Here is a 16453-nt window from a genome sequence, read left to right on the forward strand (position 1 = left end):
GTGGGGGGGGGTGGGGGGTTAGGAAGAACAGAGACAGAGGGCAGCAATCCAGATTGCTCAAGTTCAGCCAGTGTTACCTCAGTAGGGACCGAGGCCTGTAGGGGCCACAGGTCCAATCTGGAGGGGGGAGCATTTTCCCTGCTGCTTTGGCTAACAGGGAGGAAAAGCGAAGGGGGGCGGGAGAGCCTGAGCGGGGCTCTCTCAAACAGCTGGGGAGTAAAAATTAAAATTTAAAAATGGTCAACAGTTATGAGACAAGAAAAAAAAAAGACTGATCAAAATAAGTTACTAATAAATCTTTGTTCCATCGGATATCAGGCGGGTCATTTCAAACACAGAATAAGCAATTATCAGGGTCCATCTGTCTGTGTGTGATCTGTGAGTCCTGGGTGATGATGTGTGTGACTGAGCATTATACGATCTTTGGGCTTTCCCTGAGCCAGGAGCAGGGGGACATATGGCACCTGCTGGTTGAACATGTGGTAATGATGATGAGCTTATGTGTACTCACCCTTTCAGAGGAAGTGAGCACTAAGAATCTAGCGACATATTGTGGACAGATCATTATTAACTAAAAAGTGCACTTTTCCTTTTGCAAAACAGCTTCCAGAATAGAACAAACAGGATGGACGATCAATGATTTTCTTTACCTCCAATTCTGCAGCAATTTTTTCTACATCTCCTTCATCCTTCTCTCCAGAGGCTAGTGTTGGGGGTGTAGAAGCAGGACGAGGGTTTTCCGACATGGTCCGCCTCAGTTTTACGTGAGGTTTTTGTGCGTCAGTCTCTTCAGATTCAGATTTCTAAAATCACAAAAAACATTTTGTAACCTTTCTACAGCCACACACAAAATCTAAACATTTTATCATCACACCAACAATGTTTATACATCAGAAATTTTACATAAATTACCAAATTAGCTTCTAATACATCAATTCAGGACAGCACTTTTTGTAAATTTGCAGATTAGAGAAGGATTAAAAAATTGCCTAACAGTAAACATTTTATTTGTTGAATTTGTTTTTGTAAAAAAATGTGCATCTTTAAATTGTTACTGTGCTACCTTTATGCTTTTTCCAGGAATAAGTGGCTCTCCACTGCGAGTGGTGACTCCTGGAGATGAGGGGAAACTGCGTCTGGGTGGTGGAGGTGGGGGAGACTTGGAGGGTTTCTCTGTGCGATATCGAGGGACTGTCAGCTCATCTGAAAAGAAAATAACACATCTTCAGAATCAAAATTTCAGAGACTAAACTACTTAGATTCTTATAATAAACATCATACCAGAGCCACGCCTGGACCCTCCCTCTTTTGCGGAAAGCTTGTGTTGGGGCTTGTTGGTGCGGTGCTCTGAAGTTGCTGCTCCACTCTGGGGGTTCTGGGTTGATGGCGCATTGGCTGAAGGCTTGATCTGCTTGGCAGCAAAGTCTAGGTCAGGAATAGCCTTCATTAACTCAGCCTGGGTCTCCTCCAGCAGCCGGTTGATGTCCTGGGCACTGTACTGGGTGAGACTGGCCCGCTTCTCCTCCCAGTCCCGCTCTGCTGCCTGCAAAGTTAAAGGAAACACAACCAGTGTTCTGTCTGATTTACATAACTGTGTTATTGTTGATGTGTATTAAGTAATTCACATCAGAAGAAGAGTAAAAATAGGAATAAGGAATTAGTCCTACCAGTCGGACTTCCATGGACAAAGCTTTGTCAGCAGCAGCACGGCGCTCCAGCTCCTCCAGAGCTTTGCCCTTGTGGGGAACAGGAGGGTGATTGTCCTTGTGAGAGCCGGGCGGGTTACCGAGACCTCGACTGAGGCTGGAGTGAGGGCTCCAGTTAGAGAGGCTGTTTCCTCCCCCAAGGTCATTGATGGTGAGGGGTGGGCTGGTGGGGATGTCAAAGCTGGGAAATTTTTGCAAGTCATCATTGTGCTTTGATAAAGGACTAGAGTAGTTGTCTTGCTTCTTCCACACACCTTCATTTGCTTGCCTGGTAAAACATGGAAGACAAACTCAATAATTACCTCTGTGAAAGAACTAAAACATAAAATCTACTCACTTCAAGAGAAATATCAGGTAAAAATGCAAAACATGAAAACAGGTACTGTATAAGAGCACATTTTACACTTAAATTAATTTAGTATTGCTCACAAACACAAAGAAAAAAGTTTGACAAGGTTTATTATGGATTAAATAAATTAAACTATAAAGCAAGCTGTTTGAACACATGGTCTATAAGAAGGTAAAATGCTGGAAGGCAAAGTTCCAACTCTCCATGAAATCAAAGGACCTACTCATGTGACTGAAATGGCCTTTAAAGGATATTTAATCTGTACTTATGAACTGCTTTTCCCCCCAACACTGTATCTATGATAGTTGGAGAGCTTTGGCCTTTTAAAAACATACAATAGTGTAAATATCTAATCAGGATAAACTGAGATCTAATCTGTTAAGTTGTGTCTGTTTAACACATTTTTAATTCCTTGAAGAAATGCATATCGCCCGCCTGGTTCGTACTTGCGCATCGTGGCAAGAGTGTCAGTTATAGTCTTGCAGCGTTTTAACAAGGCATCAAGTCTGTGCGGTTCTTCTTTAAGGAATTTGACGGCTTCTACCTCCACCCGCAGCACCACCCGCATTTTACTCTGCAGGCTCGGGAATTGATCTGCAGAAAAGAGCATAGACAAAAGGAAAAAACAACAACAACCATACTCTTGTAAATGGATACATTTGTCCGAGATAATGCTTTTAGCAGTAATCAAACTTAACATTTTTTTAAACAACTGCAAATGGTCAGCAAGTTCATTTAGACAATGAGCGATGTGAGGGTGATTAAATGCTGCAGACTGGCTGTGGTTGACTAAAAGATAATCAGTGCCTTGGTGAGTAATTAGTGGATAATAAACTGTCTACCAGAGTAAACGACTGTTTTCCGTTTAGTGCCGTGCACAGAATGTGAGATGTGCCAGCGTGACTCACTTTTCAGCTCTGTGAGTGTTTCTCCCAGCTTTCTCAGAACATTAGCCTTCTCCTCCAGCTCCTGCACAGTCACCAGCTTGTGGTTGACAGACGACTCCTTCTGGATCTCCTCCACTGACTTCTCCAGGTCGCTGAGATGGAACAAACAGACGGCTGAGCACCAGGGATTCCTCTGCCACACTTAAAAACTGTTGTTCGAGTTTCAGTTAATCCTCTGCCAATAAGCAGTCGCTTAGTCAACTAGAATAAAAGTTCTGAACAGCTGAACTGGAGGAGTGTGCATTTTATAAAACTTCTTGCAAAAACTGAGGTCAAAGAAATGCTTTAAAATATCCACATAGGATGTTTTTAGGAACTTAGGTTAAGCAAACTTAAAATGAGGAAAGCTTGTTGAGTGCAAAGCTAGTTTGGGTTACATAAATAAAAGCACAGTAAATAATAAGCAAAATTAACACCTATCATTCCTTGAAGGAATGCATATCACCTACAACTTTGTTGAGTGTTAAACGTTAGAGAAGGAGTTATAGCCATTCTGAAAATGACGTATATGCCTTGTAAATGGTGTCTCATATTGTGAAAATCTTGCAAGATCTGTTAGTGCTCAGAGTACGTGTTGAGGACTACTATCACACCAAATTTTACCTATATATCTGTAAAACTGAGTTCCAACCATTTTTATGTTTTCAAAGATCGGTTGATTATTGCCCGCCTTTCGGCTGCAGGTCATAATCATCGCCACATTTTCACATATGAGGCTGAAGCAACCTACATGATTATTAAATCTCAAGGTAGCTCTCAGCTCTCGTTTTTGCCATCACTTTAATTAGTTGCCGAACAGCCACGCATAACAGATCTTAATGAGCATCTTGCTCAATGCCAGGCTTAATTACAGTTACGATTTCTTTCCATCACCAAGTCACCCTATTAGTCATCTAAATGAAAAACAGAAATGAGCTTTTACCATATCTGACACAGACAAGAAATATGTAAAACTAACATGTGCAAAACCTTTAATGCAAAAAGGGAAAATCACCTGCTATTGTTAAAACAATGGATGTTTAAGCATCTTTCCATGCTTACAAATACTTTAAAACTCATTGATAAAACAATCACTTTAATGCCTTGATAAGAGTTTTAGACTAACTGGAGCTGCTGGATGATGAGCTCCTCCTCGTTGAGGTATTTGAGTCTTTCCTCCTCCACAAGGAGGCGCTGTCTTTGCAGAGGATCCTCCTGCTTCCTCAGGGTATCGGCTACACGCACGTTCAGCTCTGCTTCTGTCCGTTTCAGCAAAGTTCGCACTGAATCCTGGTTCTCGAGCTACACAAACACAAACATCCAGAAACATTACAGGAACACATGCAATTAGATAATTCTTACAAAGGAAGCATTTCTAACTGAACTGCATCAGTGTTAGCATTACTTCCCTTCTGCAGTTGCAAGCTAAAAATGCAACAGAAGTGAGAAAAGAAGAAGCCATCCAAGGCTTCAAAACTTTACGGACTTCCATAAAATGCACAGTTTTGTTCCATCCTTGAATTTTCTTCCCTGACTTTATAGGTGAAAATAAAATTTTGTTTTGTTTTTTATTGTTTATGTGCTTAAAAGGCACTTCTGGAGAGTTTTAGTCATCATATTGTAGCATTATCTTTAAAGCAATCATTTTGAAGTATCCATGTGTATACTGTATATATTAATTCTCCAAACAGATAGCTGGGAAGCTTAGAGAAAATAAAGAATGTCCATGACAGAGGCAGTTGAGTGTGAACTAAACTCCCTGTCAGTGTTATGAATGGATCATTCAACAGCCCTACTACATGTAACACAACTCCCTGGATTGAAATCACCTGCTAAGCAAAAAAATGAATAATTTATCAGCCTTCTGTTCGAGCAAGACAACAGTATCACTAACGGGAATCATTCTGTTGTGTTCCCAGTTTGCTTCCAGCTGCAGTTTTTCTATTTACTACAGGAATATAGCAACAATTTCAGTAAAAATCTTGAAAGTACTCATTTTGAATTCATAAAGTAAGAAACAAATTCTGCCCAATATTTTTCTCATATCGATGGGATCCCTAAATTAACAACTTGTAAGCAAAATTTGTGACGAGATGCCAACTACTATGTGTTTGTTTACCTGAGAACAGCTGAAAATGGGTCAAACGTTTAACTTACCAGCCTTGTTTATTTATCCAGACAGACTAGGACCCGCCTAACGTAGGTGAGTCATGTGACTCAAGCTTGACGCAAGTCGGTTTTTGCAGATTCAATAATGTGCTTTGTTTACACCGAGTGTGAACCCACATTTCAGAACTACATTCAATAGATCTGGAAACCTATTGGAGTAAACTCTTTCAAACTGCACCATTTCTAATAGTAGTCCAGGATATCCTTTCTTATGTTGGATTTTATACTTTGCAACAACTACCTTTAAACAGGTCTTAAAAAAATTAGGATTTTTTTTGTTTTTAAATTCAGCGATGTGCTTCTTCCTCTCAGTAAATTGTGTGTCTCACATTCACCTTACCTCTACCTGTATAATTCATAGACCACATGTAAAATTGAAGCAGCATGCTATCGCCATGGGCAACAATAAAGACCAAAGTGTAGAGGTCATAATTGGGCTCAAAGACATATAAAGAGAAAACTGTATTTTCTGGACACCTTACAGCTACTGTATAAATATATTTGGCCTTCCATCTCACTGCTTACGTAGTTCACAAAACTCTTGTGTTTGCTATGAGACAAACAACAGAGCTGCAAGCCCATCATCTCTCCCTCTCATTACATTTGATTTCATCTGCAACTCAAAGCTCCTCTTCCTGCAGTAACCATGGTGCTCCTCGAATCACAGATACAGAAATGCACAAAGACTTCTACTCGATGCATCAACTAATAATTTAGTACAAAATGTAGTTTCTCAATTGCAATATTATTGTAGCTTTCAAAAAGAATACAATACATTCAATTTATCATGCAGTACAGTTATTTGCAGGTATTATTTTGGGGGTATTATTGAAATAAACATACAAAACATCAAAAGCTTTGATGTTTTTGTACAGTTTTTTATACCATTTCATGTCATTATACAGTGTGTGCTGTTTTGGATCAGCTGCATGTAGAAAACAGATTTTAGACTTTTCTCATACTTTAAAGTCAACCTGTGGAAATCTGTGAACTGAAACTGTGTGCACTGTGTGGTCTCATAATTTGCGCGCCTTGCAGATAATTCACAACCTGCAGGTGTTCCAACAATAAAATGAGAGAAACGTGGCAAAGAATCACTCATTCAGACTGATCACAATGATGTTGCTTCATTTCAGTGCAAGCGGTGGATTCAAGCTCAACCCAGAGAAGGGTTTCAAATTTCTCTGCATAATCCCCTGAGATTTCTTTTTTACCGACTACCTCCTCAGTGAAAAGTTCATAATAAGAGCTGCTGATAAAATTTTAAAATGTTCACTTTTGAAGTCTACAAACAACAATTCTATGTGCCTCCATGTCATTTGGAAAACTGATTAAGTAAAATGTGCTTTCTTTTCCTCTTGATGCTTGATCTATAAATTAATTGCTCTCTGTGATACAGAGACCATGTCTTTATCACCTGCAGGACTCATTACTGTAGCGCTCTGCTTCCTGGTTCTTCTAAAGCGGGAGACACACTACACAACTTTTAGAGTATGGACAGATTTGAAAAGACTGAGTACACACTAACAGACTGGTTTCAGCAGATTTTTGTATGACAAAAGACTGAGGATCACACACTTAACTATAGCTGATAAAGATCGCAGACTACATGATTTGTCAAACCAAGTAAAACCAACTAAACACAGCAAACTCTCACAAGCGTGCTGGTTTAAAGAGTAAACAAAAATGGATGAGAATTGCCTCACTGCTGCTATAGTCTGTGTAGCTATCTGCTCTTCTGGTGTTGTTTTCTGTGGACCACCCTCTCCGTTTCCAAGGTTGTTGAAACCTGTGTTTGCAGTTGGGTTGGTAATCACACTACCTGATTGCATCTAGATTCAGCTCCAGAAATTGACTGAGGTTGGGTTGAGTGTTTACCCCTCACATACTAACAGATTTTTGTGCCAACTAACCATGCTAACTATCCCCAACTGGTGCAGACTTTGTCCATGTGGGAATTGTGGGTCATGTAGTGTGACCTCAGTTTACAAAAAATATATCTCAGCTGCACAAATGTTGACAAAAAAACAGAAAGACTTTATTTTAAAAGTCTCTGCACTGCTCACATGTGACTTTTAGAATTGATTTTTAAATTATTTTATTGATTTTAAAGACTGTTTATGTTCTTAGTCCTACTTGACCTCTTGAGCCCTCAGGTCCACCAGAAGAGGTTACGTGATTGGACTTAAAGTTGGAACTAAAACTTTCTGTGAAGTGTCATTTTTTATAATGGTCCTCATCTGTGGAATAACCTTCCTGAGTACCTGAGATCAGCTGAGATTATAGATGTTTTTATAAGCAAAAAAAATCAAAACTCAAGACTTACTTGTTCAGTTTGGCTTTTCCTTAATTTAATTGTTCAACAAATTTAGCATGCTTATTTTAGTTTTATTGTATGTTTAGCATGACTCTTAGCTGAATTATATTAAAATGTACTTTATTCTATTGATTTATTTTACTCAATTGTAATTACTGTTATATTTATTTTTTAAGGACAGTAACATTTAGTTTTCTCTCCCTCTCTCCATTTTTAGTGTATATGTTTTATATCTTTAATACCTATACCTCTAGTGTTTCCTAATTAACAAAATTGCAATAATAATTTCCTCAGACCCCTTATGTTACAGTCATCAATGTTTGTTGGATCTCTTTTAGGTTCTTTGCTGAGACTGACTCATAATTGAGATTTTCCTTTAAGATTGCACGTATGAAAAGTGTAAAATAAAGGTGAGAAAGAAGTTTTTTTATGTCTTCTATCACAAAGGATTAAGGTAAGTGCAGGAAAAAGGTGTTTATGGAAATGAAATGCAATTTATATGAAACAGGTAGAGATTCCAACAGAGACAGGAGAGAATACACATCAATAATCCCATTATAGCTCTGAGCCTATAGCTGTGTTTACAAATGCCAAGTGTTATTTGCTGCAAGAAGAAACTATGATAAATTCAAAATGGCAAACAACAAGCAAAAAACATTAAATTATAAAGCAGCATATGTGATGTAAGTAGTTCCAAACCAAAACTGACTGCAAGGATACATGCAAACTGAAATGTATTTTATGCAAATGAACAAAACAGGCTGTTAATAAAACAGATACATGGCTTTTTATTGACAATACCTGCGTCTTGCGTAGCTGAGTGAGCTGTTTGCGCAGGTCGGTGGCATTTTGCTGCAGACCGTGTAGATGGAGCTTCATCTGCAAGCGACCGACACTGTTCACCGGCGTCATGTTAGAAGGTGGAGGTGGCATCAGAGCTAGAGGTGCTGACGGTGTGTTAGCTGCCGATCACAAAGCAGGACATTGGAGGTCATTGGGAAACAAATTAATTTGTTTGTTGGGCTGTGCTCCTCGGAGATTTGAGACAATATGAATATGCACACACTCAGCATAAATGCCCAAAGAAATGTACATTTATAGAAAATCTGGGCACAGATACACACACACACCCAGTATCCAGTTTGAAAGTACAACAAAAAGCACCATATTCACAAAACTCCAGGTACCTACTGGTTCAGTTTGTCCCTATTTAGTTGTGACAGAAAAGGATGCTCTTATCTGAACACAGGGCTTTGTGAGTATGGCCGTCAAGCTGCCATTTATTTGAACACACATACACACTCACAAAAGGAGTGTCCAGTGTGTGACAAAACATCTGACATTTCCTCCAAAAACACAAGCAGAAATTCACAAACCAGAGACAAGAGGAAAGGAGTCCGGTCTCTGGGAAATCGTTCAGGAGGAGAACATGGAAAAAAAAAAAAAAAGAAACACTGCCAGCTATCCACCAACACCCATACAGAGGGCAGAGAGTGACAGGAAATGTCCGACAGGGAAATAAATAAATAAATAAAAGGATTCGAGAAAAAGGAGATGCCAACTACCTTTCTGTTTTGGCCGTCCAGCTGGAATATAGAAACAGTGAGGAAGTTACCAAGAAATTATGGAGGGTGGCAAAACGACACAGGGGAGAGGAAAGTCTTTAAGTTACGTTCACAGAAGGATGATCGAGGGAAACATTTCTATTGATTTCAGCAGAAAAAGTCACTGTGATGATGCAACTGAATGCTGTACTGTGTTCACAAAACGTCCGCTCAAAGAAAAGCTTTGTGTGTACCAGGCCTAAACTTAAAAATAAGAAAAAAAAAAATGAAAAAAAAACTGTTCTAACCTAGACTACAGGTGTTCACAATTTCATTGTTTTTCAAAATTTACTTACTGGTACAGAATAAAATAACATTCTGAAATAGGTAATTAAATTCCACATACTTGGGAGAAAGAAAGTACATAAAAAAACACCCTCCAACTCCCAAATGCTTCAAAGCTGCCTACTTTGTTACCTCACCTAGGAGACTATGTTTACAACTTTCTTGTGTTTGCTTGTTTATTTCACACCTTTACACAACTCTGAAGCTGTTGGAAGGAATACATTTTATATTTCTGAGATACCTTCACCCCGTTCCTTGTGTTTGTGCTTAGAAATATTTATTTTTTGTTCCATTTGACTGAGTAATGCAACTTATAAGTTGGTGGATTTCAGTAGCTTTCCTTTTGTTATCAAACCATGAACAATTCTCCTGGAATAAGACTAATCGACTTCAGTAGTTAAAAGATAAAAGAACAAAAGAGAAATGGACAGAGGGACATAAAACAGAATAAGGCAGAAATGTAATTTTCTAATAAGGGTTTTAAGTTGGGCTGAAACCTAAGATATTCACCTCAGTGAACCTTAGTGATGCTTTTTAACCAACTAAGTAAGGGGTGCAGCCAGCAGTCCTTACATTCTCTTTAAATTACAGTCCACTTAGTTGAACACAATAAAAACAGTTTCTAAAAACAGTTTCCTTTTTGAAAAAAAAATAAATTAATTTAATATTTTTTGCACAAAAAACAAATTGATAATCATGCTGTTTACTGAATGATTTACATTTCTAACTAAAAATGTAAATCTGCACAAAGAGAACAAATTACAGCAACAATAACTAACTAATGTACTAAAGATGGTAGCTTCACATGCTGTCCTTTCTCCCGCTCTGAAAGCCTTGATCATCACAGAATATGCAGGTTTAAGTGCAGTGTTAGTAGGAATATGAAACAGTAAAGAATTTCTTAACAGCACAAGGATGGAAGCAGGAACAGGAGTGTTAGTGACACTTGGACACACAGGTCTCAATTACTCGCAGTACTCACTTCCAGTGGCCGAGCCGTCACTGTTAGTTTCGGTCTTCTCGCTGGAAGAGAAAGGTAATGGCCGTGAAAACTCCGTCCCTTGGTCTGGAGGGCAGCCCGCCATCATGCAGAGACGCAGTAGGCCGCATCTGAGGATCAACGGCCACAGGGCAAGGCAATTACAGTGCTAATGTGAACAGCACCACCACCGAACACTGTAAGACTGCTGACATTAGCAAGTTATCATCCAGTTAATGAAGCCCTGATATGTACATGGAGGGAAATGGCTTGACACAGCGACGGTAAGGATCTCAAACTCTTACACTGTAAATCAGGCAACAGATCAATAGCACTGTCGCCTGCAGCTGATGTTTAGTGGTCTCTACTTGTGCTGTGCTCAAGCAAGGTAGTGCAGCACTTCACAGCTATGGAGCTGATAATGGCTCTGATAATAGCCTGCAACTGTTCCTGTCAATACTGCTGCCTGTGTCTCGAAGCTGAAGCTGTATTCGTGACTTTTAGAGGGTTAATGGGGAATAATAGAGGGTCTTACGTGCTGTCACTGTCTGGTGCTCTGGTCAGCACACTCTGGACGAGGCCAGTCAGGCTGGCTATTTGCTTTTCCATGGCTTCCATACGCTCCAGACGATGATCTCTAAAACATATACACACAATCACAAGTTAAAACAATTAAATAAATAAAAAATCTGATTAGATCTAAAGAAATCTAATCAAAGCTAGAAAAACAACATATTAGATACAAAAAATCCATGTCATTTTCTTGTTCTGTCACATAATTTGTTTAAGAGTACAAACAAAACAAGTGCAGAAATCTCAGAGGAAAAATAAATATCTATACTGTATGTACATAGTAGCAAATTACAGTGTACAAGTCAATGCTCACAGGAAAAGATGTTTTATAAATACTGTTAGTCTTAGGGCACTAAATAATACGGTAAAGAAAATTGTCACCCAGGCAAACACTGACCTGCTGGTGTCTCCATCTTGTCCAGATAAAGAACCAAAGCCAGGCGTAGCCCTGTTTCCTTCACCTGGTACACCTGTGAGACACAAAGGGTCTGACCCAGAGCTGGGCCTTGACTTTGGGCTTTCCACAAACACAGAGGAGGAAGCAGAGTCTTTGCGGAAAGTCTGCCTGACAGGTGAGGGCCTTGGTGAGCTGGAGTAAGAGTCCCTGTCCCTCAGCTGCATGTCAGGGATTTTTTGCGGAGATGAGGGCGGCATGCGAAAACCCATGCCCAGGGTAGCAGAGGAGTAGGTGTCAGAGTAAAGCGAGCCTCCGGGCTTGTAGAACGAGTCCTCCAGGTCCCCCTGAAGAGCAGCAGCTGAATATGTGCTGAGGGAGCGTACAGAGCCACGGCGGTAGAGCCCAGTGGTAACAGGGTAACTGAAGGGGTCCCCAATGGCAGCCAAAGACTGGGTGGAGGCAATACTAAGGCGTCCCTCGTTCATCAAACTGTAAGGATCTGCATAAAGGCTCTCGTTTTTCATCAGAGCCAACTTTTTAGCAGAAACTTCTTCATCAGGCTTGACATCACGGCGCTCCAAGATGGCACTGGGTGAAGGAGAGAGCCCCATGTTGGCACCGTGGCCGGCTGGAGGATGGTGCGGATGTCTCTGCTGCTCATGCTGGGGATGGTTCCCAGAGAAGGATGGAGGGCGGCCCCCGCTGTACGAAAGGCGCGAGCGAGAAGGAGAGCCAGAAGATGCTGAGGCTGTAGAGGATGGAAGGGTATTGAGGCGGCGTGTTGGGGAGGATTCGCGGGAGGAATACACCATTTCTCTCTGAAATAATCAAGAAAAAGATCGGTGTTACCATGGAGACCTATGGATGAGAGCACTGTTTCGTGTGTGTGTGAGCTGCAAAGGTTTTAAGAGATGCTGAGCAGGTAGTTACAGCCTGCAGGTGTTAATAGGAAGCGATGAATTCTAATATACATTTATAGGTTTACCAGCAAAATGTAGGCTGTAAAAAATGTGAGTGCAACTATTGTATTTTTTTATTTAAGGGGGTAATGTGTGATTAATTCTGTTTAGGAGCAAATGTATGTACAATTTATAATACTTATAACATAGTGATAATAAAATGCACAAGATAGAATTAGACCTAATCATGCTTCAAATGAGGACTACCACCATCACTGAGGTCTCCATTATTTTTGTGTGTGTCTTTACAGACCATTGCCCTGCTGCTATTTTTCAGACCAATTCCGCCTCTGCTTTTATCACCTGCTGCCAAAAGGCAAAAGAAGAAGATAATGTTTTTGAGGGTTCATGCGTCTGTCGGTTATCAAAAATATCTCATGGACCACTGGATGAATTTTAATGAAACTTGCAGAAAGTAATCACTGGATGTACATCTATAACTGATTAACTGGATGTACTTTACTACAGATTAACATTCGGAGTCAAGATGGCCACCACAGCTAATCAACAACTAATTTGTTATGGATTTACTCCTGTAAGGATTTTACTTATTTACTAAACTTTTCGATGCCAAAACCAACATTTCTGTCACATGACTAAATTAGGTCCTTATCTTATCCCTCTTTTTCATCTTTTTATTTGTTTCTCAGCATCCTGGCCAACAATAACACACAGAGAGCATAAATTTTTCTTCCCAGTGCCAAACAGAACCAATTATTTTCTGCTATCACATGAAGCTTGAGGGTGTCTGTGAACCATTTCTTTACATTTTCTTTTCTGTTTGTAGCACATAAAGTTATAAACACAAACACGCCTAAACATAAAACAACACAGCACATGCACACAGACTGTACACATGCACACTTTTTTACTGCCTGCCTTGCATAGTTAACGGCAGTTGTATTCCCAGTTTTGTGTGAATAATGCAGATGGTAAGCAGGGTTTTGTATCAAATAATTAAAAAAAGATCTCCCTCAGGCTTTCTTGATCTTTACTGAAGCAGAAATAGCTTCAAATGCTAAAATATGCTCATTTTCCAGAGGAACATCGTTCTTTGCTGTCTTCACAGCAACAGATGGCCTCCTTGAAGTTAAAAAATACATTTTTCCAAGGGGGAAACCTGTTACAGTACTAACCCCAATGCACAGTTGTGGTGTGCAACGTTAGTGTTGCCAAAAAAGACAAAATCTTTGTCAGAGAAGAATGGAAATCTTCCACTTAGACAACATCATAGCAGTTATTACTCACAACTAAGCTGTCATATATCAAATCAGCTGGAAATCAGATTACAGTAACCACATTTTTTAAAATTCCCAGCTCCCCTCTACTCACCCTCAGGTCACCATTAGCCAGGTGTGCAGTAGCCGGGTAAGAAGCATAAATGGGCTCTTTGCGGTAAATCTTAATGATACTGCGGTCCTGAATGTCCCGGACGTCCTCCAGCTCATAGAAGACATTCCGGGCCTCGTCTTTGATCAGGATTGCAGTGTTGGGTGACTTCAGCATTCCCGCTGTTAACTTCTGAGGGAACATGTGCACAATAAGAGCGTGCAGGGTGTCCATGCTGCTCAGCTCATGGGTGATGTGAACCCGACGTGTCTCATCTCCATACTGCAGGAACAACACGCCTAAAAGAGAGTTTAAAAAGGAGGTGGTTGAGTAGGAAGAAGTTTGCCTGAGTGGATAAAAAAATAACTAGCAAAGTATATCTTTCGAACCCTGAGGCAAGTTTATTTCCGAGCTGCAGTGTCAGTTATGATCCACATATTGTGCCTCTTGGTATGTAAGATATAAATAAAGGCTTTCATCATAAGATGTTTCCACGAATAATCAGTTTTAAAACCTGGCTGAGAATTCATATTTAAGTTGCACAGAACTTTTACTCACTATAAATAATCAAATGGCAAAGAGGGGTAATAAATAACTCAAGAATAATTTGACTTCACGAAAAAAAAAAAAAATACACAACTAAATGTATATGTTAAAATGTGTATAATGCCTGACTAACCTGATAATTCATCTTCATACATGATGGGACAAACAAAAAGAACAAACAAAGCAAAGAAAAAGAAGAATAATTACAATTTGAGCAAAATATAAAAGCTACTGCAGACAAGTTAGGATGAGAAGAATAAAGGAGACATTGGTTAGAACAGAAACAAGGGAGACAGGCAGGTCTGCTTTTTCTGCTTAAACGTCAGAATGCCCACAACTTGGTGTTTATGAGTCTGCACCGGCTTTACACTAATCCTGTTTAAACACCAGAAGCCCCTTGGCTGCAAACCTTCCCATAAATCTGCTGTTTGCTTGTGCACTGGAACACAATAATAACCTCAGACCTGTATGATTAACGCTCGTGCAGATAAATTAATGCTCACCTAAATAACTACTTCAGCAAATAATATAACTAGGTCTTATTTCTTCCTAATTATAGTAAACTCAACGTTTGAGTTCTCTGTGGTACAAAAGCTTTAATTGTATTTTTAGGTTGTGTAAAATTTAAATTGGGAATCTATATTTTGTTCACTGGAAGAGTATAATTTTTCACAGCAAGTTATTTTATCTCATATATAAAAAGGTACTCATTGCAGGTACTAATAAAGATTGGTCAAAAAAAATCATAAAGAAAGAAACAAAAACTTCACATTGTGTCTCTCATACAATAATATGTCCTTAAATTAAAAATTTGTGAGCAAAATTTGAGAATGGCTGCCAAATACCATGTGTATTAGTTTAACTACAAAAACAGCCGAAGCCGAAGTGACTAAAAATAGGTCAACAGTGGCGATGTTCATGGAAGAGCAATTTAGGATTGAGAATTGATGAATCGGCACGTAATTATGCTGAGATTTGTTAGATAGAGTATGTTTTTTTTAAGCAATCAAAACTGAAATAGACCTAAATATATGGAGAATTTCACTGTGTCTCATAATTTCACAGCAGATTCACTCTTGTATTTTTACCTAAACGTCTTATCTTCGATTTTGCCATATTTTTTTATCTACACAGACTACATCCAACCTAATGTAGGTAAATCACGTGACTCAAGCTTCCACCTAATTTTTGACAGATTCAGCTGCGTGCTTTGTTTACACTGAGTGTGGACTGCATATCAATATATCCTGAAACTATTGGAGTAAACTTTTTAAAATTGCACCATTTGATTTAGTTCAGGATAACTTTTTATGTTTCATTTTATAGTTTGCAATGAGGACCTTTAAAAATGTTTTTATTTGTAGAAATGGTAAATTGAGGAGGTAAATATGGTATAAATAGTAAATATATTCAGATTTTAACTCTTTCTCCTACTGATTGAGACAGTGGTTCAAACCAAAGTATGGAAATAAAACCTGCAAATCTGTTTCGAGTCTAACCAGCCTGTTCGGGCAAGGCCTGCCAGTGTTGTTTCAAATCTTTACCTGGAGATCTTAGCTTATTTTGGCTGGCAGAGCGAGACAGTGGCAAGCTCTGGCGAAATCGGTTCATCCGGTTGAACCCGAGAGGAATGTCTGCTTCTGACATGGTCTCCAGGGATTCAGCGGAGGCAAAGGAAAGCTTGGCAGCCTGGTCGGCGAGCCCAGACTGGGTAGACTGGGAATGTCGTGGACTGCGGCTCTACAAGAGGAGAGAACACACAGAGACATGCAAGAATTTAGTGAGAGGTGAATTTGAAGCAGAAAGAATGGATTTGACATGGCTGATGGTGTAACACCAATTGGAGGAGACAGTGAACACATATTAAGCATAACACAATAAGCCACCTAACAAGATTATGGAGGCCTTGAAAATAGTTTTAGCTACCAGCTATTCACTAAAATTAATAGTGTCACAGTCAGTGACATGAGTAAAATGAAGCTGTTAAATGCAGTGAAATCAAATTGCACTTTAACTGCAAACTGTGCGTCAGCTTAACAAAAGTTGTGCTTTTTTTCTGGACTTTCCACAGCATGCACACAGACCCTCCTCCCAAGTCCTGTCCCTGTGCACCTTACGAACTTTTAAATGAATGCTTGTGGGAAGGGAGGAGAAGCTCATGCAAATCCCAGGCTGTCACTGTGGGTTTATCGTGCTGGCTTACGCCCAGGCGTCTCTCACCAAAAGACTGTTAGCACAGCTGAGGCTGAGCGCACTGAACTGAACTCCCTGATTCCCCACCGCTGCAGCGTTTCCTCCAGCTCAGAGGCTGCTG

At 39.7% G+C, this 16453-nt stretch overlaps 1 protein-coding gene across 2 annotated transcripts in view; it reads right to left on the reverse strand.

Moving 5' to 3' along the window:
- si:ch211-278a6.1 (SRC kinase signaling inhibitor 1) overlaps positions 1 to 16453 on the reverse strand; it is a 107282-nt gene that overhangs the window by 14913 nt on the left and 75916 nt on the right. The window contains exons 5-20 of one of the 2 annotated variants that reach the window (XM_037978784.1): positions 15684 to 15879; positions 14273 to 14284; positions 13597 to 13892; positions 11306 to 12123; positions 10871 to 10972; positions 10339 to 10466; positions 9033 to 9053; positions 8269 to 8429; positions 4108 to 4283; positions 2964 to 3094; positions 2502 to 2649; positions 1668 to 1974; positions 1282 to 1543; positions 1064 to 1203; positions 651 to 803; positions 78 to 209 (exon numbers count right to left, since the gene is read on the reverse strand). In XM_037978784.1, the coding sequence (XP_037834712.1) occupies positions 78 to 209; positions 651 to 803; positions 1064 to 1203; positions 1282 to 1543; positions 1668 to 1974; positions 2502 to 2649; positions 2964 to 3094; positions 4108 to 4283; positions 8269 to 8429; positions 9033 to 9053; positions 10339 to 10466; positions 10871 to 10972; positions 11306 to 12123; positions 13597 to 13892; positions 14273 to 14284; positions 15684 to 15879 (3183 nt within the window). The remainder of the gene's footprint in view (positions 1 to 77; positions 210 to 650; positions 804 to 1063; positions 1204 to 1281; positions 1544 to 1667; positions 1975 to 2501; positions 2650 to 2963; positions 3095 to 4107; positions 4284 to 8268; positions 8430 to 9032; positions 9054 to 10338; positions 10467 to 10870; positions 10973 to 11305; positions 12124 to 13596; positions 13893 to 14272; positions 14285 to 15683; positions 15880 to 16453) is intronic. The other variant, XM_017433524.3, reaches the window with a different exon arrangement.

This window comes from Kryptolebias marmoratus, linkage group LG12 (assembly GCF_001649575.2).
Source record: "Kryptolebias marmoratus isolate JLee-2015 linkage group LG12, ASM164957v2, whole genome shotgun sequence".
In the NCBI taxonomy this organism is placed as follows: Eukaryota; Metazoa; Chordata; class Actinopteri; order Cyprinodontiformes; family Rivulidae; genus Kryptolebias; species Kryptolebias marmoratus.